The sequence below is a fragment of the Malaclemys terrapin genome, chromosome 7 (assembly GCF_027887155.1).
Source record: "Malaclemys terrapin pileata isolate rMalTer1 chromosome 7, rMalTer1.hap1, whole genome shotgun sequence".
In the NCBI taxonomy this organism is placed as follows: Eukaryota; Metazoa; Chordata; order Testudines; family Emydidae; genus Malaclemys; species Malaclemys terrapin.
This window is the reverse complement of record NC_071511.1, coordinates 64,309,277-64,330,513: the sequence shown is the minus strand read 5'-3', so window position 1 is coordinate 64,330,513 and position 21,237 is coordinate 64,309,277. Positions and strand designations below refer to the sequence as shown.

At 39.7% G+C, this 21,237-nt stretch overlaps 1 protein-coding gene across 6 annotated transcripts in view; it reads right to left on the bottom strand.

Annotated features, from left to right (window-relative positions):
* The window catches only part of SAMD8 (sterile alpha motif domain containing 8), a 34,931-nt gene extending 14,025 nt beyond the window's left edge, over positions 1-20,906 (bottom strand). Inside the window, exons 1-4 of one of the 6 annotated variants that reach the window (XM_054035710.1) lie at positions 20,808-20,887; positions 17,872-17,976; positions 17,460-17,536; positions 3,248-3,837 (exon numbers count right to left, since the gene is read on the bottom strand). In XM_054035710.1, the coding sequence (XP_053891685.1) occupies positions 3,248-3,837; positions 17,460-17,498 (629 nt within the window). In that variant the 5' untranslated portion in view covers positions 17,499-17,536; positions 17,872-17,976; positions 20,808-20,887. Of the gene's footprint in view, positions 1-3,247; positions 3,838-12,783; positions 12,842-17,342; positions 17,537-17,871; positions 17,977-20,807 lie in introns of those variants that run through there. The other 5 variants (XM_054035712.1, XM_054035709.1, XM_054035711.1 and 2 more) reach the window with 5 other exon arrangements.
* Between the last annotated feature and the right edge of the window lie 331 nt (positions 20,907-21,237).

Sequence of the window (21,237 nt, the reverse complement as noted above, 5' to 3'; positions counted from 1 at the left end):
GAGTAATGTCTAAATTAATGACAGGCTGTGCAGCCTTTATTCACGTGATTAGTCCTATTGCCTTTGATGAGACGACCTGTGAAGTAGAGACTACTTTAATGAATAAAGGCTGCAGGACTGAGCCCCTCCTGATACAGGTCATGTCTTTTTTCTGTGCACTTTATAAGTCTGTAGTATAGTGTGTGAGAATTACTTGGAATGGAGCATTTATTCCACATTAAACTCACATGGTTGAGCAGAAACTAAGTAGCTCTAGCAGTTGCTCTCTCTGGATTTAAAGGAAACATTTACAGCATGGATGTCATTCCTCTATCACTAAGGCTGTGAGTTTGTCATGGAAGTCACGGATTCCGTGACTTTCTGTGACCTCTGTGACTTCTGCAGCGGCCAGTGCGCCTGGCTCAGGAGCAGCTCAGGGAGCCCTTGTGCCAGGGCACCGGCCACTGCTGGGGCAGTCTCGGGCCACCGCGCCCCTACCCCCCGCAGCAGAATTTGGGTGTGGGAGGGGGTTGGGCCACTGGACAGGGTGAGGCAGGCTCTGGGCGGTGCTTACCTGGGAGGGGCTCCCCGGAGGCAGTGACACCCCCCCCTCACTCAGCTGCTAGGCGGAGGCGTGGCCAGGAAGCTCTGTGGACTGCCTCCACCCAGAGCGCTGGCTTTGCAGCTCCCATTGGCCAGGAATCTCTGCCAATGGGCGCTGCAGGGGCAGTGCCTACAGGCAGAGGCAGCGTGCAGAGCTGAGCAAGGGGGGGGTGTCGCCGCTTCCAAGGAGGCCCCCCAGGTAAGTGCCGCCCAGAGCCTGCCTCACCCTATCACAGTGCCCCAAACCCCTCTCCCCCCCTCCTCACCCCAAGCACCACCACACCTGGACCGTGCGCTGCGGCCCCATCCCCCAAGCAGCCAGGCCACCCTCCGCCAGCACCTGCAGGCCCCCAGGCAATGCTCCTCCCCTCCCAATTTTATTCACTGGTATTTTTAGTAAAATGCACAGGTCATGGGTTGTGAATTTGTGTGTACTGCCCGTGACTTGTCTGTAACTTTTACTAAAAATACCTATGACTAAAACGTAGCCTTACCTATAATTAATGGCTCTCTCACTAGCACTCAGTCCACCAAGTATTACAGATAATCAAGTATAACAAACCCCTCTATGCATCTACTCCAGACATTCAGCTATCATGGGGATGTTGGGGCTAGTAGGAGTATTGAGAGAAATAAAACTAATAAATAAGCCTTCTCTAAAAACTTCCTATACTATTCAAAACAAGTGGGACTTTATGGTAGTACTCATGTTTAGGAAATGTGTGGGCTGTTTATCAACAGCCACTTACCACAGCCATTTACCAAATGCAGAATTAGAATATGCAGACACATCCAGGCATAGAGCAATTATATCTCTTGGCTAAAGGTGGAAAATGTATGACAGCTGATTGCTACAGTATGTTAATGAAACTCCAGTTAGTGATTTATACATCAGCAGACCTGACATTCCTCATTACATCTGGCTGAGCAGTCAGCCACGAACAAAATAATTTCCAATGTAAACAATCTCTTTGAAACTTCCCTCAGCTCCTTTCAAATTCCAAGCCTAATTGTATTATTATACTTCATTATTCTGAAGTACCCCAGTCTCTACCTAGTGATTTTGTTTAAACTGGTATAGGAAGTTGGAGAAATAAATTGTATATTAGCAACACAGTTTAAGCACTTTAGCTATCACAACTCTATTTGGTCTTTACTGATAGCAGATGAAGAGACAGACTCCTCCACATTTGCAACTTTAAGTCTTTAGTTTGCAGTTTTAACTACGAACTTTATCCAGTTCAAAGGGTGACTGAGAATAAGAGATTATTATTTGGTTACAATAAAGCTTTTTCCCCACTACAGTTGCTTGGTTTTGCAGGAAGCAGTTCCGTTTCTTCATACCCAGGAAGAAAAAAAGTGAGCTCTTAGCATCAAACACAAATAAACTGAACGTGGTATTAGCACTTAGATTGCTTTATTTCTCCAGCATGCCAGTTCATCAGTTGTCAAGGACTGTCACATCATTTTTCAGCATGCTATACACATTGCATAGCTACTTCAAAGATTATCAAAAGTGACAGAAGATTGAATGGAAGAAAATGTTTTAAAAGGCAAAGTTTGCCATTTACTTTAGTGCACCAAAGTGGTTGTAATCTTGTTCAAGTGCTGCATGCCCCAAAGAACGAGATTCAAAGAGCAAATTCTGCAATTCTGAAAAATGAGTTGCACATATACTGAATGATATCAAGTTGTTATCTGTGTCCCTAGAACACTGGTAATGTTTGGCCCAACCTCTTTAAAGAGATTTTTAAAAAAGGCCTGTCAGTCCTTCCCACAATCCATATCACTGTGTTCCAGTAACATCCACAATATGCTGATACTGTTCAAACACAAAGGAATGTACAATTCCTACCTCAAAGCACTTACAGTCTAAAATACAATCTCTTCTACTACCCCAGTTCAGTGCCTTGCTTCTTCTATGAACTCTTGCTCTGCTCCCAACTCTGCAACACGAATTTGTCATCAAATGCAATTTATTTACAGTCCTGTTTGGTGAAGCACCAGCACAAACTAAATCAAACTTTACAGCTAGTACATGGAATGGAAGAAAGAGCAGCACAGCAGGAAAAAGCAACACAATATGTCACCTGAAAGTGAAGCATCCAAAAGGGAATAGATTTTTAAAACATGACTGAAGCAGTACTCAGGTGGAAGGAGAACTTATACCTCAGGTTAATGGAAGCGCTATCTGCTATATGATAAATTACAACAACTAGTGTCACTTATGAGATTTCAATGAACATGTGAGAGGGGAGTTATGATTCTTTAAAATCAATTTACTTGGAGTGTGGGAGGAAGGGACAGTCAAGTCAGGTAGTGTACACACCTTTTAAGTAACCATTTAGCTAAGGAAGTAGAACTAATCACAGCAGTTTTCCTTTAAAATCCAATTGTATAGTAGTAACAGCAGCACTTTAAGTCAACTGCTCAATTTCTTTCTTCACAAAAGCCTTTTAAAATTATATTTCTTTAAACTCTTGAGAATTGGAGTACATTACAATCTAGACCGTGGGCGAATACATTCAGAAATGTGATATCCCAATGCCAGGTGTTAGATATTGAAAGATTATTATGAAATATATTGAAATTCAAAATATCATCTATAAAGATGTAAGAATTGTGTGATTTAACACCATCATTCTGTTTCTGAACAAGTACTTACCTGTCTAGAAATATGTCTGGTAGCGGTGGATATGTCTGCATGTCAGGTACGCGCTCATGTACTATAACCATGACAAATGATGTAAAGCCAAACACTATGAAAACATATATACAACTTAAGACTGTTTTCCAGTACTCAGGGTCCAGTCTTCGCATAGGATGTTTGTTTTTTCCATTTGTGTATTGATACTGATCAGCATTCAGGTCAGTAACTGGTCCACAGTCCCGTGGTACTTCACCATTACAAAACCAATCCGTATCTTGAAGGGAGCCAACGGTAGGAGACATTGTGCCAATGGGACTATCGCTGTTGTAACCCAACTCTTCTAAAACCTCAATATGCTGTTTCTGCAATTTGCGTATCGACAACATTAGTCTTTTGATATCCCCCAGGACTTTGATTTCCAAAGGAGGAGATCGCAAATCATATTCAGTCAGTGTCAATAATGTAATTCCATCCAGTCTGTGTCTATTGCACAAAACGTCCACATACTCGCAGAAGCCTTCTTCCTTTAGCCATTTGGCTACGTTCTTAGTAGTCCAACGTCGGATGCAAAGCTGGTTGTTGCCTGCCATTGTCTTACTCTCTACCTGCCAATAAAATACATTAATTATATACTGCAGAGAGATAAGGCTCAAATGTCCAAAAAATATTCCCAAAGAATTAATATACACACATTGAGCACACTGTGTGCTCATAATTACTTGAATAAGAAAAGATGCTATTAAAATTATTTCCCCTCAGTATTAGGATGTAGATGCACTATTAAATGAATAGTAACGGTCTAACACTTATTTAGAATTACTTTATAATATTCACTGATCCAATTTACTATTTTGGATTCTTAAGGATTTTTTAGATTCATTTCCTGAATCCTTGAGGTATTTTGTACAATTCTAGCTATTCAAAAAAGTTAACTAAAAATCACAAACAGAATAGACTATACTGAACTACTGCTAACCAGAACATAATTATTCTTTAATCCATTCTGTTTTCTAAAGCATAATTTGGTTCTTACATAAGGGTATCAGTATGTATGGTTTCTTCTTCAACGATAGAAACTTTTCTGTTTAGATACAGATTTCATCACCACACACTTCTGCAGTGTACAATTTGTAAGCCAGGTAAAAACATAGGCAGACGCCATGCAAACTTCCCTATGCAACTTTACCATTGACTCTTCAGTCCTGACCTATAATACATTGCTATTTAGGACCTAATCTGTCTCCTTAAGACAGTGCTGTGTCTAGTCATGTTCTGCTTGTGATGTATAGAAATAGAAAATAGGATGAGATCAGCTGGTTTTAATTTATGCCCTTTTTAGAGTTGAACATAGATATCCTAAAATATATACTACTGTTAACCCACTGCACTATCTAAGCTACTTTTCTTTTTCATTGTCTGCTACCTTACTCCCTATAACTCAGAGTTCCCCCAATGCCCCACATCACTGATTGAGACCCACTCCAGCTCAGTTTCTCCACAGAGATTCCAGATCACTCCTATTCCACAATATTGTTCTTGATATTTACTCCTCTCCCTTAAACTTGATTGAAATAGCAGTCTCATTTCAACATTTTATGGATCAGGAATGGGTATTTTTCCCTTTTGGCAACACAAAACCCTGTTCAGAAAACTATTTTCTGTCCAGCTATGAATTGTCATTTCCAAGAAGAAACACAATCCTTGGAGCCTCCTGTTGCAACATAAGGAGAGCTTCTGCATCAACATATTTCACTGGTTCATGACAAGATATGTACTGTGATTATATACTATATAGGGCATAAGAGCAACAAGGAGAAGGCTAAATACCTATAATGCCTAAGATACCTCATACTAATATTCTGCATGTTCAGAGTGTAAGCATATTTTAATTTATCCATTTCAACTACAGTAACATCAAAGTGACAGACACTTCAAAATGTTTTACATTGCTGCCACAATCATTTAACCTGTATTTTACTTTGAAACAAGCATTACATCTAGCTCCAAAAGAATCCAAATCTTCTTTTAAAAAATGATGCAGTAGTAGTGTCAATGATATTACATAAAATAAGATTTATGCTGTTGGGAAAATTTCCAATATTCCCAGACATCTTTTTGGACTGTGGAATATTACTCCAAGGAACAGGTAGATGTCCCAATACTTCAGCCATGTAGAACTAATTTGTCAACCACCACAAAAGTTTTCTGTAACGAATAATTCTGTATTGGCTGACTAGGTAACTGTTTTATTAATAAAAGTACAGATGATGGGATAACATAGTAAAAGCACTCCCAGAAGTTGAAATATTTATTTTTGAAGGCCAGTATAGTAAATCACATAACTAATAGAAAAAGTTACGGAAAAGAAATTCAGAGAGATGCTCCCAGAAAAAGCTAACATATTTTAAAAAAAGCTTATCAAAGACTTAAGAACTCTCAGAATTAGTACCATGCCTTTTTCGTCTCAGAACACACTTATGTGTACACTTTGCATTTGAGGAATTTGTATATTACATAGTCCAATGCTGAACAAAACAGAAGTAACAAGTGCCATTAATGAGTAAGCAAGATCTATAAAAGTGGGGAAATTAATTTGAATAACTCAATCATGGAGAAACCCAAGAGATATATATTAAGCTATATAAATACATATATTAATACAACCATATGATCAGAAGGACTATTCTTTGACCAGGTGTAGCATCTGAAATTACTCATGGGTTAGGTTGCAAGTTGACAGTATCTCTAACACAAAGGTTTAATATCACAAATAAAACGCTGTATATAGAGCTAATACCTACACAAACCTTATTAAAAATATATTGATTCAAATGATGGCCAAGGCATCCATAATGCATTGCTGGGAGTGTTTTTGCCATGCAATTTGACTCCCTATATGCAGGGGTAGAACAATGGGATTCATGCACTGTATACCTTTTATACACCATTTTGAAGACTGATATCACCGAATAATGAGGCTGATCTGCATATTGATTAATTCAAACAGGTGAGCTATGATTCTGCTTTCCTTTATCAGTGGTAGATGTGTTAGTTTATCTGATGTTCCTAAACCTACAATTTTTTTACAGTAAGAGCTAACTTTACACAGCCTAATGTACATATAACTTTCAAATTTAAACTTATTTGAGTAACGTTATATACAAAGGTAATTGTAAAAAGGAATCATTCCATGCTGACAGCTCCCTTACTGCCTTTGTTCAATATAAAGAAGTTGGAATATTTTCCGTTCAGAATAACCTTACTTTTTCTATTCAATGCACAACTACTAGCAGCAGGCTGCATTGTACGGATCACTAATTCCAAATGAACTATTAAAGGATTTTTTTGTTTTGTACCAAAGCATCTTGCGTTAACACCTAGAAAAACAATTTATATCAGTCACTAACATGTGCTTCTGATTTTTCCTGCTCAGAAATAGAGGCAATACAAGGGCGGCGGGGGAGTGGACGACTGAAATAGCTGCTTCCGATACCTCTTGTAATGGATACTGTACGCTGCCAAAGGCTTTGAGAAACAGTAAACTTAGACTCACCAAGAATTCACTCAAAAATCCACTGATTTTCCTTATCACAAAGCAATTCCTCAGGATGAACTCAGAAAATGTTGCGGAATCCCAGAGAACTCAGTTAACATTTTTTAATCAAGAATTATAACACTAGACAGACCTCTCCCTCTGACATTGCAAGGCAAATATCACCCCCTCAAACTCCATGTAATAAGAGTGATTTAATAATGCTGAGCAAGCACATACCAATACATCAAAGGTCAGTACTGGCAGGGTTGTACTTCGGAAAGGTCTACATCTAAAGTACGATGCAACTGATAGTTGCTGCTTACTAATTTCAAATGCATAGGAGAGGAGGAAAAACTGAGGTAGGGCATAGGTAGATTTAAAAAACTATAAGAGAAACAAACCCTTATGTGATGGTGTGGAATAATTCCTCTCCCCCCCGCACAGCTTTTACCAGTTTCAATAGTTACAAGTTAATTTTGGTTCAGTTATCTTTCCCAGTCTGTTTGAACTAAAAAGGCTCCTTCCCCCCTTTTTATGTATTATTCATATAAAGCCATTTTAATGTGCACAATAAAAATAGCTCTGCTAATGTAATATAACCTACTGTGTATTAAATAAATTAAGTACTATGTGTAGTTAATGAATTCAACTAGTTCAATTCAATAAGTAATTCACTGAAAGTTAATAAGCCGATTGCATATTAAAAAGCAATCTCTTCCAATCTATGAATAAAAATTAGGTACAAGAGAATGAGCTCTACTAGTTCTAAAGTCTTGAAGGAATGGCAACCAGAAAAACAAAAATCTATTCAATTCATTAACTACACATAGTACTTCATCTGTATAACACAAGTTGATTTTAAATGCAAATCATGTTTTGATAAACTCTCTTATATAAAACTGCCCTATGCCTATGCTAGGCATATAAGTTATTTCTGTAGATTTTTAATTTAATTCCAAATTCCAAACACAGATTGACACAAATGAGGAGTAAAAAACCACAAGTAAATAAGAAACGCATCACATACCATTTTCTAACAAAATGTAAAAAAATAATCTGAATAAATTTATGTTAAGCAACTATATTGCTTAAATAAATGTGTTGAGATATAGCCTATCCTCCTAGTTAGCAAAAAGTACCACCAAATTTAGTGTAAAGGCTTTTTAGTTGCAGATCAACATATTTTAATGGCTACCAAGAAATGAGACTAAAAAAATACAAATGCAAGACAAGATTAAATATCAATGATTTAAAGCAGGGGTTGGCAACGTTCGGCACGCGGCTCGCCAGGGTAAGAACCCTGGTGGGCCGGGCCAGTTTTATTTACCTGCCGACGCGGCAGGTTAGGCCGATCGCGGCCCCCACTGGCCGCGGTTCGCTGTCCCGGGCCAATGGGGGCCCTTCTTTCCCCCACTATAGTGGATAGTACTTTTCTAATTAATGGGGAATCCTTCAAGGGAACTCCTTAACAGATTGGCTAGACTATAGGAGGCATCTAAAGAAATTCCTATTGTTTAACTGCACAGAATATGGATCTCCTTGGCAACTTTTATTCTGATCCCTCTAACTCTGAAGAGTGAAACAGATTTCACTTATCAAAGTAAATTTTATATTAACAGTGAAAATTGGCATATAAAAGTGACAAATCGGAAAGACTGAAGTAATCTAGATAACTAGACTTGTACTTTGTAGGAAATGGTACAGAAAGAGCTATTTACTTTCCTTCTACATTGCCCGTTTTATCTCTGAAGCCAAATATCTAATTCCACTATGAGTAATACCTGGCAAGCAAATAACTTAAATGTCAACAGGTGGAATATGTTTTCCCCTGACATCAGCAATGTCTGCAACTAGCTTCTTAGTTGCTTATGGGCTACAGAGGCCTTCTATTGAGTCAGATTATCAACAGTCATTCTCTCCTTTTGCATGCCACTTCCCCCTTTCCTCCCAATTATTCAATTAAGGACATGTACAACTGTTGAACTGTGATTAAAGCTTAAGGTCTATGTGCAAAAAAAAAAAAAAAAAAAAAAAAAGAATCTATTGAGTGTTACTATTCTGTGAAAATACACAGTTCTCTTTCACTCCAATACTTCGACCCCTCAAACCACAAATATCCATGGCTCACTTAAAAAGCAAAGTTTCTGTATGAAACAGACCATAACCAGCTTTGTTAAACAAATTGTTTTGCTAAATAAGTGCATATTTAAATATACAAAATTACAGTATCTTATCATTGATTATCCAAAGTTAGTAAAATGACAGAAGCTCTGTGCTTTTGGAATTACCAGCAGTCAGCCATGTAAACAGACCTGTGCTCCTAACTTCCCAAATGTAAGCATTCATAGAACTTCATAACTCTCAAACTAAACGTTCTGTGGAAAGGTGAACAATAAAATCACTGGTGCCAGGTAATGAGCAGCATGGGTATTATAGGATCAAAAACTGTTGCTGACTGGAGCAGCATGGGCATTACTGTTTTAAATGCTGCTTGCATCTATTTTTTTTTCATCCCTCACTTCAAAAGTGAAACAACTATGTTTGGTTCCCCACTTTGAACTTGGGTCTGAGTACACCTCAGACAGCAACAGAAGTGATGGTGTCTAAGCCATGAACACACAATAGGGAACAATAGGAACGTGAACCTATCCTGACTGCAGTAAGAAGTCAACCTTCATACACCAACAGAGGGTCCTGTGGCACCTTTAAGACTAACAGAAGTATTGGGAGCATAAGCTTTCGTGGGTAAGAACCTCACTTCTTCAGATGCAAGTAATGGAAATTTCCAGAGGCAGGTATAAATCAGTATGGAGATAACGAGGTCACATATCTACACCAGTAACACCATCACAGGACCTAACCAGATCAGCTACAACATCACCGGCTCATTCACCTGCACGTCCACCAATGTTATATATGCCATCATGTGCCAGCAATGCCCCTCTGCTATGTACATTGGCCAAACTGGACAGTCACTACGCAAGAGGATAAATGGACACAAGTCAGATATCAGGAATGGCAATATACAAAAACCTGTAGGAGAACACTTCAACCTCCCGGGCCACACAATAGCAGATGTAAAGGTAGCTATCTTACAGCAAAAAAACTTCAGGACCAGACTGCAAAGAGAAACTGCTGAGCTCCAGTTCATTTGCAAATTTGACACCATCAGATCAGGATTAAACAAAGACTGTGAATGGCTAGCCAACTACAGAAGCAGTTTCTCCTCCCTTGGTGTTCACACCTCAACTGCTAGCAGAGCACCTCACCCTCCCTGATTGAACTACCTCGTTATCTCCATACTGATTTATACCGCCTCTGGAAATTTCCATTACTTGCATCTGAAGAAGTGAGGTTCTTACCCACGAAAGCTTATGCTCCCAATACTTCTGTTAGTCTTAAAGGTGCCACAGGAGCCTCTGTTGCTTTTTACAGATTCAGACTAACATGGCTACCCCTCTGATACTTCATACACCAGTTAGTAGTACCACACTTGAAGCATGGAGAGCTAGTTACATAGTACTGCCTTTATTTTAGAAGGACTTTGTCCCCAAGGTGCTCTGCATCTAACTTGCAACAGAGGTTGCTATTACAAGCTTTTCTTTAAACAGAATAGTACTGTGAAGTTCTCAAACTATATAAAGCAAATAAAGCTCTCATGATAATGCAGTATTTTGTCTTTGAAGAATGTTCATTAATGCACTGAGCTGACCCTGACTTTGCCTTCAAAATGTCACCACATATAGTATATTGCAAAATCCAAAACTTACTGTGCTTTCACAGTCAATAGTTGATTTTAAGTTTTTCAAGCAATGTGTGCCATTGTATGTATGAGCATGATCAAGAATATGGTGGACACAAACTGGAAAGGGGGAGAAAAATGTTTACCTGAAGCATACACTCTTACACACAACAGTATTGTAAGTTACACCCTTATTTTCTTAACAAACCTTGCTTTTATACAGTTACTACAAAAATGCTGATCTGACAGCTAGTGGCATGGTCAGCAACACTGCGTCTTAGGTTATGCTAAGCAAGCAGTACTTTATGAAGAAAAGCTAAGCGATCTTGTATTTAATATAGAAGCCCAACCTGTGCCCTCGTTTTTGAACTGGAAAGGAGAAATTGCCTTTCTTGCACTCCTCTTCAAATAGTTGCAGTAATGAAAATAAATGAGTGCTCTCAATAGATTTTACTTCTTAAACTACATGATGTTTTATAGAAGATTTATACTGCTAATTCCAAAGTTCAATTATGTTTAAAGAGAGCCTCTTTAGTTTGTAATATCTGCACATAAAATGGAGAAAGTATTAAAAAATTACTCAAAGCTATGTAAGTTGGCTTCACAACCAGCAGAAAGTGATTATGTTTTGCAGTGAGCTGAACAGCACACTAACTGCTACTTTATTCTTACGCATTGTTAAATCACATGGGCTACCAGTGCTCATTTGAGCACTGAAATGCTTGACCTCTAGCCTAGTAACCAAAAACGAAAACACTTTTCATTCAGTTATAACTTGAGGCACAAGCAGTGACAAAGAATATTGAAACCAACTTATTAAGTACCCTACTTCCCATACCACAGAGTGTAACTTACACATGTTTGAATGTTATTGTACCATTCTATTAATATTTGTACAACACTTAGAAATCTGAAGCACTATGTAAGTGCCAAGTATTTATTTTCTTACTTCAAAAAATATTACATAGCAAACAGAGAAAAAAGTTACAGAAAGGTAGCTAACTGCTGTTCTTTGAGATGTGTTGAACATGTCCATTCCACTGTAGGTGTTTGACTGCTTCGTGCACAATTGTTGGAGATTTTCCCCTCTGCAGTACTGTTGGGGCAGCATGGGCACCCTCCGGTGAGTCATGCCACTGCACACAGGTATAAAGGGCCATACTGTCCCAAACCCCCTCAGTTCCTTCCTACTGGGAGAGGGAAGGAGGGCAGGCAATCTAATAGATTGGGGAGGTATAATTTCCCTTTACAAGACATGCTGGCTCTTCCCCAACAAATCGTATTCATCTATGTGTCTGACAATTCTATTCTTTATGATAGTTTCAGCAAATTTGCCTGGTACTGAATTTAGGCTTACCAGCCTGTAATTGCCAGAATCACCTCTGGAGCCTTTTTAAAAAGTTGGTGTAATTTTAGCTATCCGCCAGTCATCTGGTATAGAAGAAGATTTAAATGATAGTTTAAATAACCCAGTTGTTAGTTCCGTAATTTCATATGCGAGTTCCTTCAGAACTCTTGGGTGAATACCATCTGTTCCTGGTGACTTACTGTTTAATTTATCAATTTGTTCCAAAACCTCCTCTATTGACACCCCAATCTGGGACAGTTCCTCAGATTTGTCACCTAAAAAGAATGGCTCAGGTGTGGCAATCTCCCTCACATCCTCTGCAGTAAAGACCGATACAAAGAACTCATTTAGCTTCTTCACAATGGTCTTATCTTCCTTGTGTGCTCCTGTAGCAACTCAATTGTCCAATGATGCCAATGATTATTTATAGCAGGCTTCCTTCTTCTGATGTACTTAAAAAAAGTTAGTGTTAGTTTTTCAGTCTTTGTCTAGTTGCTCTTCATATTCTTTTTGACCTCCCTGACTTGCCAGAGCTTATGCTCCTTTCTATTTTCCTCAGCAGGATTTAACTTCCAATTTTTAAAAGGACTGGACACATGCAATCATTTGAAGAACTGATATGCTAATTTACTGATTTAATTTTGAAATATGTGCCAATTTTCACAATATTCAACAAAATACACTTATATCAAAGTGGCAGTTTGTGTTTACATCTTCCCTCTTCTATGCTGATCAAAAAAGAGAAACAGGAAGAAGGAATCAGCATCCCCTGTTAAATTTGTTAGCTATAGAAGAGAGTACCAAAAATCAGAGGTTGCTTTTGAGGTTATTTTTCAAATGTTTGTCATTTAAAATCTGCTCTCTCTAGTTCAGTGAGCAGCTGTGAGCATTCTACATTTTAAGTATTTAACACAGAGAATACTTACAAGAAGTAGCAGTAAAAGCTATAACAAACTGAAAAAAATTCAAATGTCTAGTACTCAGCTTGGTCACAGACAACGCTGCAAATATATCCAAGATGAGAAGAAATTTAGAATAGAGTGAAGAGAGTCCCAAGCTAACAACACACGGTTGCAGTGCTCATTTGATGCACCTCATAGCCAAACTTCAGAGTTCCAGGAATAAAGGCTAATGTTGAAATTGCAAAATACTTCCATAACAATCACATTGCAGCAGCTGCTCTGAAAAAAGTGGGAGGAACCAAGCTAACTCTCCCACAAGATGTGCGCTGGAATTCAGTAGTGGATAGTTTTGAGCACTATATCAAGAACTGGCCTAATCTGAGGAGTTTGTGAACAAAATTGTGAAAAAAAAAATAGATGGCACTGTCACAGCCAAAGTTTTCAACATTGGGCTTAAGAGAAATGCTGAGTGCATGCTGAGTACCCTGAAGCCTACTTCTGTAGCCTTGAACAAAATACAGGAAAATAGCTGTTTTTTTGCTGATGCTGTTGAAATTTGGAAGGAACTGAGTGAAATCTTAAAAAGAGAAATATGCAATGACAGAGTTAAATTACAAGCATTAAAAAAAAAAAATCAAATGGGACAAGCACTGTCTCCAGCTCATTTTCTTGCAAATATTCTCAATACTCGGTACCAGGGTCAAACCTTAACTGCTGAAGAAGAGGAGTTGGCTATGACATGGACATCCAGCAATCATTCCTCCATAATGACAACTATAAAACTTCAGAGCTAAGGCTGAACCATTCCAGAAATATATGTTTGCTGATGATGTTTTAAAGAAAGTCACACCACTGAACTGGTGGAAGTCACTTAAGCACTTGGATTCAGAGACTGTTGAAGTGATAATCTCACTTTTACCAGCAATAGCTTCTTCTGCCAGCGTAGAAAGAATATTTTCTTCCTTTGGACTAATTCATTCCAAATTGAGAAATCGTTTGGGACCTGAAAAAGCATGAAAGCTTGTTTTTCTTTTCCAGATTATGAACAGGAAAATGAAGGTGAAGACAACTGAATTAGCTGGAGAAGCCAATATTTTAAGTTTCTCATGTTAACCTGACAGTCTATTTACATTTTTTTTTAAATATTTCATTTATTGGCTAGGCAGCAGTTCTGCAGAAAAGGACCTAGGGGTTACAGTGGACGAGAAGCTGGATATGAGTCAACAGTATGCCCTTGTTGCCAAGAAGGCTAACAGCATTTTGGGCTGTATAAGAAGGAGCATTGCCAGCAGATCGAGAGACGTAATCATTCCCCTTTATTCGACATTGGTGAGGCCTCATCTGGAGTACTGTGTCCAGTTTTGGGCCCCACACTACAAGAAGGATGTGGAAAATTGGAAAGAGTCCAGCGGAGGGCAACAAAAAATATTAGGGGGCTGGAGCACATGACTTATGAGGAGAGGCTGAGAGAACTGGGATTGTTTAGTCTGCAGAAAAGAAGAATGAGGGGGGATTTGATAGCTGCTTTCAACTACCTGAAAGGGGGTTCCAAAGAGGATGGATCTAGACTGTTCTCAGTGGTACCAGATGATAGAACAAGGAGTAATGGTCTCAAGTTGCAGTGGGGGAGGTTTAGGTTGGATATTAGGAAAACCTTTTTCACTAGGAGGGTGGTGAAGCACTGGAATGGGTTACCTAGGGAGGTGGTGGAATCTCCTTCCTTAGAGGTTTTTAAGGTCAGGCTTGACAAAGCCTTGGTTGGGATGATTTAGTTGGTGATTGGTCCTGGTTTGAGCAGGGGGTTGGACTAGATGATCTCCTGAGGTCCCTTCCAACCCAGATATTCTATGATTTAACTATTTTAGTTAAAAACAATTTTAAAAACAAACCTTATTTTAAAAAACTTGAATGTTTTAACTAAATTCAAAAATTCATGTGGTTGTTTTGTTAAAATATTATATGTTTGCTGTTGAAGAAAAAAATCCAGAATACCTAACGTTGTTGTTTTAGTTAAATAAAACAATTTAAATGTCTGTCTGGTGAGTTCTCCTCTAATATAGCATGGCAAGAAAATCCTCCAAATATTAACGATTAACCCTTTGAATTGGAGATATTTATGAAGTCATTGGGAGGTGAACTATCTGCTTCAATTACCTTTGGTAAATGAAATAACCAATCATTCATTTTCTGATATAGCTATAAATCTAATCTGAAAAGTTTTCAAAACAAATCACTTTAAAAATGTATAGTGTGTACCTTCTAAAAATGAAACCTACATCCATCTCTGAGTTGTGAAAAATATGTATTAAGGTTATAACAACCAACAAGAATGCACTTTTATGAGAAATCCATGATTAAATAGAGTCTTCCTGACTAGTGATTTAAATCATGATTTAACTCAAATCCACCCTGCTTATTATACTTATTAAAATGAGAAGGAAGAGATACTATGCACATGACTTACAAGTAGTGTATTACTAAATACTTACATTGTGTAAGTGCCCAGAGACTTGGGAATCTCTTGCACTAGTGCTGTACACCACACACACGACTGACACTTTAAAATTATACCAGAAGGATTAGAAGTATTAGGCTTCCATATTTGTTTTATTATATTAACCACTGAAAGACTATCAAGGATAACAGGTTTACGGAACCTTTCCCACATGTAGGTACAAATAAAGTATCCTTTAAGTTCCATATCTACTAGTTTATCAAGTTTCCCATGGGTGTATTTCCATTGCAGATAAAATAACTTTGGCCCCAATCTTGCTAGCTGATCTGTATGAACAGACTTTTGTATGCTTGCAGAGCTCGGTTAACATCAGTTGGGCTCTAAGGGATGCAAGGGACCACCTAAACAGATCAATTTGAATATTTTCACCTTTTCTAAACGAAAAAAAATCATTTCTAGCTGCAACATCATCATATCAATTGTTTGGTACTAAGAACGTAAAAAAACCTAAACCAGTAGTCAAGAGTAAGACTATTTGCATTTACAATATGCCTGGTTTTCAAAGCCCTTTATCAGTTGTAGCCCCAATCTTGAAAAGGTTTACATACCCGAGTCCCACTGACATCCATGAAACTACTCAAGTGCATAAAATCAAACGTGTGTAAATCTTTGCAGAACTGGGGCTTAATGATCAATCTTAATACTCTCATGACAGGAATAGGTCTACCATCAACAAAAACATTAGCATTAGCCACCACCAACAGTGTGCCTTCTAATAAAAACTTTCACAGTTCACATATTTTTAAAATAAAGAACATGGTGGTCCAATCACCTGATAAGTTTATCACTTATTTCACAATTTTGCTCATACTGCAACAAAACAGAATGGGAAAAGGCAGAGTAACCTTCAAGATGAGAATGCCATAGGAAGCTTCATTCCTTGTTAAACGGGGGGGAAAAATAAACCACTAAGGACTTAATCTTGCAAAGTGATCCAGGGGGACTGTATAGGAATACGGTCTGCTTATGCACATCACTATGTTGGACTGGGACCTAAATTATTAGGAGCTACAATTAAATACAGCAAAGCTATATTTAAATAAGTGTCAAGATTGTGACACAGAAGGACTTGCTGCTCTTAAGTCAAACCCCACAAAATGACCCAACAATTTATATTAAGGATCATCAGTATTAACTGACTCCTCACTTCCATTGGTTTGTGTCAAATCCCCAGAAAAATAAAAACGATTAGAGTTACAATTTATGGATATAGACAACTATATTTAGTTCCCAGAGAGACTATGAAGACTCCAAGCTAATTAAACACGGAGAATAGGTTAGGCAGTTAAAAAAAAAAATCTTTACTGAGCGTAATGAAGCAATTCCTTTGGAGTTATTCCTGTTAGTAGGAAAATATATATTGACTACCATAACTACTTGTGTATCCAAAGTGCAGATTTTTAAGACTCAGTTATAACTGTATTTATTCCTGTAAACGTAACTTTGGTGCTTCACTGGGGCTAATTATTTTGTTATGTATCTTGGTTATCTGGTGCAGGTGCCACCATCTTTGAGAGAAGCAGAACAGAGATCCACTTATCGCTAAGGCTAAGATTGTGTCATGGATATTTTTAGTAAAAGTCATGGATAGGTCATGGGCAATAAAGAAAAATTCATGGAAGCACTGCGTGGCTGGTTGGGAGCTCCAGGGCCCTCACCACCCATAGGTGGTTGGAGCTCCTGGGTCCCCTCCACCCAGGCTGGGAGCTGCTGGGGTCCCCCTGCCGCTGCCTGCAGGGAGCTACCGGGACCTCCACCCCTCATGATGGCCGGGAGCTGCCAGGTATCCCCACCACCACAGCTCCCAGGCACTGTGGAAGGCAACAGGACCCTGCAGCTCCCAGCCGCCGTGGGCTGAAGTCACAGAGGTTTTTGAACGTCATGGATGCCGTGACTTCCACGACCTCTGTGACAAAATTGTAGCCTTACTTATGGCCAAAGATCACATGACACTTTTTGCAAGAACAGAAGTGATTAGTCTCAACATATGGGAAAAATTCTAGCTATAGTAGTCTCATTTTAGTCTATTTAACTCTCCTGTGAAGTTTAAGTATTCTTCACTTCCTACCTCCCAAAATGTTATGTCATGGAAAATGTGTGCTACCCCCGATTGTATGACATTATCGTAGTAGGTGAAAGTCCAAGGGCTCTGATGCTCCACTAGCTAATCCAAGAACTATCTTACAGCATCCACTGACTTCGGTGGGGCTCTATGCAGGTGCATGGAGTTCACTTGTGCAGTCCTTACTGTAGGATCATAGCCTACAAACATAAAAGAATTTTAGGATCAGATTAAGATTTATGAATGTCACATAGTACTGTCAATAATAAATTATGAATTGAGAAAGGACTGCACATGAAGGAACTCTGATATGACTGTTGGCATGTAAACAAATAGACACTGGTCTGTATCACACCCAAATGCAAAAGATCCTTTAAAAGGCTGGAAAAAAAGTAAATTGAACTGAGTGCATAGAAAGGAAAGAATTTGATTAGAAGCCCAGGCAAATGTAATATTCATCCATTCATTCTGCCAGGACCTAAATGGACAGGCCTAAGAGATTATATATACTTATGAGAGTAAATAAAAGATCTACCTGTATTCTATGGACAAACAGGATCAGAAGTGTTTACATCCTGTTTTTGAACAGGTTTTAAGAAGTTGTCTGAAAGTCAGAAGACCGATCACTATATATTCAGGCCTACATAAGAAAACAGAAATTTATGTTTTTCAGTTTAATTTCCTATGCTTTTTAAAATTTAACACACAGAATTCCATCATGTAGAACTACAGTGCACCATATGAGGATTATCAGAAGGGTTGGGACCTTTAGATTCAGAGCACAAACTTCTAGTACTTGAGCTCATGGAGTAATGGGTACCAGGAACAGGCTGTTATCCTCCATGTGGACCGGCCTCTATAGGGTAATGAGACTTTGCCAGGGTGCTTCACAGCTATTTGCTAGACCGCAGAAGAAATTTTGAGACTCCGGAATCTTGAGTTTAATTCCAGGTTCTGGAAGGGAGTGTGCTCTAGTTACATAACCATGAATCCTCCTTCCCCAGCCCCACCTTCTGTTTCTATTCTCCCTTTTCACCCTGGCTCCTGCCTCCAGATCATTTCCCCAGTTCCTGTTCCCTTCCCTCCACTTTTTGCCTCCATTTCTCCTCTGCTCCTATTCCCCCTTCCTCCTGGATCCTGCCTCTGTCCCCTCCCATCCTTTGTACCTCCCTCCAGCTCTGTATGCTCTTCTCCCTGCTTTGCTCCTGCCCCCAGTACTCCCATCCTCACCTCCTTTCCATGTTCTTCTCGTTGAGTTTGGCTGCTTCCTCCTCTACATTTCCCCCCTCCCCCGATCGCAGAAGAGTTGTATTAATGAGAGCACAGGAGGCTCCTTATTCTCAGTTCTTGTGCTTGGCAGTACAGCAGGCCCCAGCTACTGGGAGGAGCAAGGCTAGGAGAAGCTCTGCTCAGCTCTTGCCACTCTGGGGTATCCACTGTGGGGTAGTGCATGTGCCATCCAGCAGCATGAAGGAGCTCTGTGGGGATGGAGGACACTCAGTGCAGATGGAATTGTTTGAGATTTTAGCTGACAGCTTTAAATAAATCTGAGTGTGAGTGAACAGCTATTTTTCTGAAGTTTCTAGGCAAGAGTCATGAAGAAAACCCTAAGAAAGTGATTTAACATAACTATTTGTAAAACCATATAACAAACAGGGAGATGGAACACATTAATGCTTCCTCTGACCATTGCCTTTTCTTCCATTTGTTTACTAAGCTGGGGGGGGGGGGGGGGGGAGAATAGCCACCTTTAAAATAGGATTTCAAGAGTTAGAAGTTAATAGATTAAGATGCTTGTACATTACTTCAAAGGAAATCCAAATCCTCCATTTAATTACCAAACCACAACAGCATAGGCAGCATTAGTACAAGCTTCTCCACAATGCCTTGCTATTCAAATATGATCTTCAAGTGGAATGACCAAACTGTTTCAATTTTTGAATTTTCTCCTAAGTACGTGAAACAGAACCCCAATTCGTATCAACTACCATCGAGTTTTGAGCAAAAACTGGAATACCACACTGTCACAATAATTATTCATGCTCATGCAAATAGCGACATCCTTATATTACCAAAATTATACTTTATTTTCTTTAGAAATAATTTGATATAAAGAAATCTGGTGACAGAATAAAATCAAATTAGGTCAGCTCTCCTTTTAGTCTATAAGGGTCCTACTAAGCAGAGCATCTTAACTGTCAAATATTAGCATAAGTTTGACTGCGTGTATGTAGAACATAGACCAGTTAATTAAAGATTTTGCCACTTCTGTGGTATGTATCAAAGTTTTCCAGGAAAGATTTTTCCTCCTTACCTTGGTTAATATAAAAAACTTGCACAAAATAATTTAAAATAAAATGAACATGACAAGTCACCAAAACCTAGGAACATTTAAAGTTAAGACTGTCATGGCAACCTTCCCCTTATACCCAAGAAAGCATACATTACAAATAACTTGTACAACTAATGTGCAATTTCCTAGAGAGAAATTAAAAAAAAAAATTAAAAACTTTAAAAAGTTTGTGTCAAGACATCAGTGTTACACCAATGGACAAACTGGCTGCAATTAGTATGCAATGAAGTTCTGATCTTGAAACCAAATCTTGTGTGTATATAACATCTCCTGTACCTTATTCACAATAGAGCAAATATCCATGTGGATCTGCATGCAAAGGCAGCAACAAAAAGTGCTCAACAGCAACAAACCTCAACACAATTTTACAGCATTTCCTAAAATAGGCACATTCCAAAACACAGGTTTCATATAAAAATATTGTGCCATTTTTAAGAAATATACCATGTATGGCTATATATTGTAAACAACAGAGAAATTACTCTTTTTGTTTGAATTTTGTAATTATTTTCCAAGCATCTTGTTCCCAGGGTCAGAGTATTGGGCAATAAGAACTATAATATTACATCACCAAGTCTATATCATCCCTCCGCTGCAGAGAGGGGAAGTACCAGATGTTAAATGAATACTCTACAATCTCAGCCAGAACAGCACCCAGCCAGCGAGCAGTGACCACATCGCCCCCAGAGGTGGGGCTCACACTGAGACTAAGGGGCCCAAGCACTGCACTGCTTGTACATTAAATAGGGTAACCAGATGCCCTGATTTTATAGGGACGGTCCCGATGTTTGGTTCTTTTTCTTATATAGGCTCCTATTACCCCCCACCCCCATCCCAATTTTTCACACTTGCTGTCTGGTCACCCTAACATTAAATGAATAAATACAGAGAAACCTCCCCCCAGCATGAAGCACTGCTGAGCAGCTGGCATCTACCGTACAGCAGTCGGGAGATGGAGGGGAGAGACCCGCCCCCAAGGGATGGGGTAACCGATTCGGGAAAGGGGTCTGATATCCCTACTCCAGCCCATTCTTCCCCCCAGCAAAGTCCCTCCCCGGAGCGGAGCGGAGCACCCCTCCCAGCAGGGCCGCCCCTTGGAGCCCCGGACCGGACCTTACCTCCCCGCGGGACCGTGCGCGCTACCCGGCGATGTAGAGAGGCCCGTTCCCGGGCGGCTGGTTGCCCCATCACACGGGCGGAAGTGCCGCCAGCGAAGACCGGACAGCCCCGCCCCCGTCCCGAGCGGAAGGGGCGGGATCCGGAGAGAGGGGCGGGGCTCGGGCTCCGACGGGTTCCTGTGAGAGGCAGGGCGGAGCTGTAGTTCCCGCCCTATCAGCGGCGCCGGGGGCGGGGGCGGGGGCGGGGCCGTGCTGGCCGTTAGCCCTGCGGGGGCGGGGCTGTGCCGGGAAACACACCGCAAGACGAAGGGGGCGGGAGCGAGCTGGCCCATTGCCCCGCCCCCCATTGCTTGTTACCCCGCAGGGGCTCCTGGGCAGCCCCCCTCAGATAGACATGGCAGCCTGAGGCCCAGGACCCTTCATGAGCCAG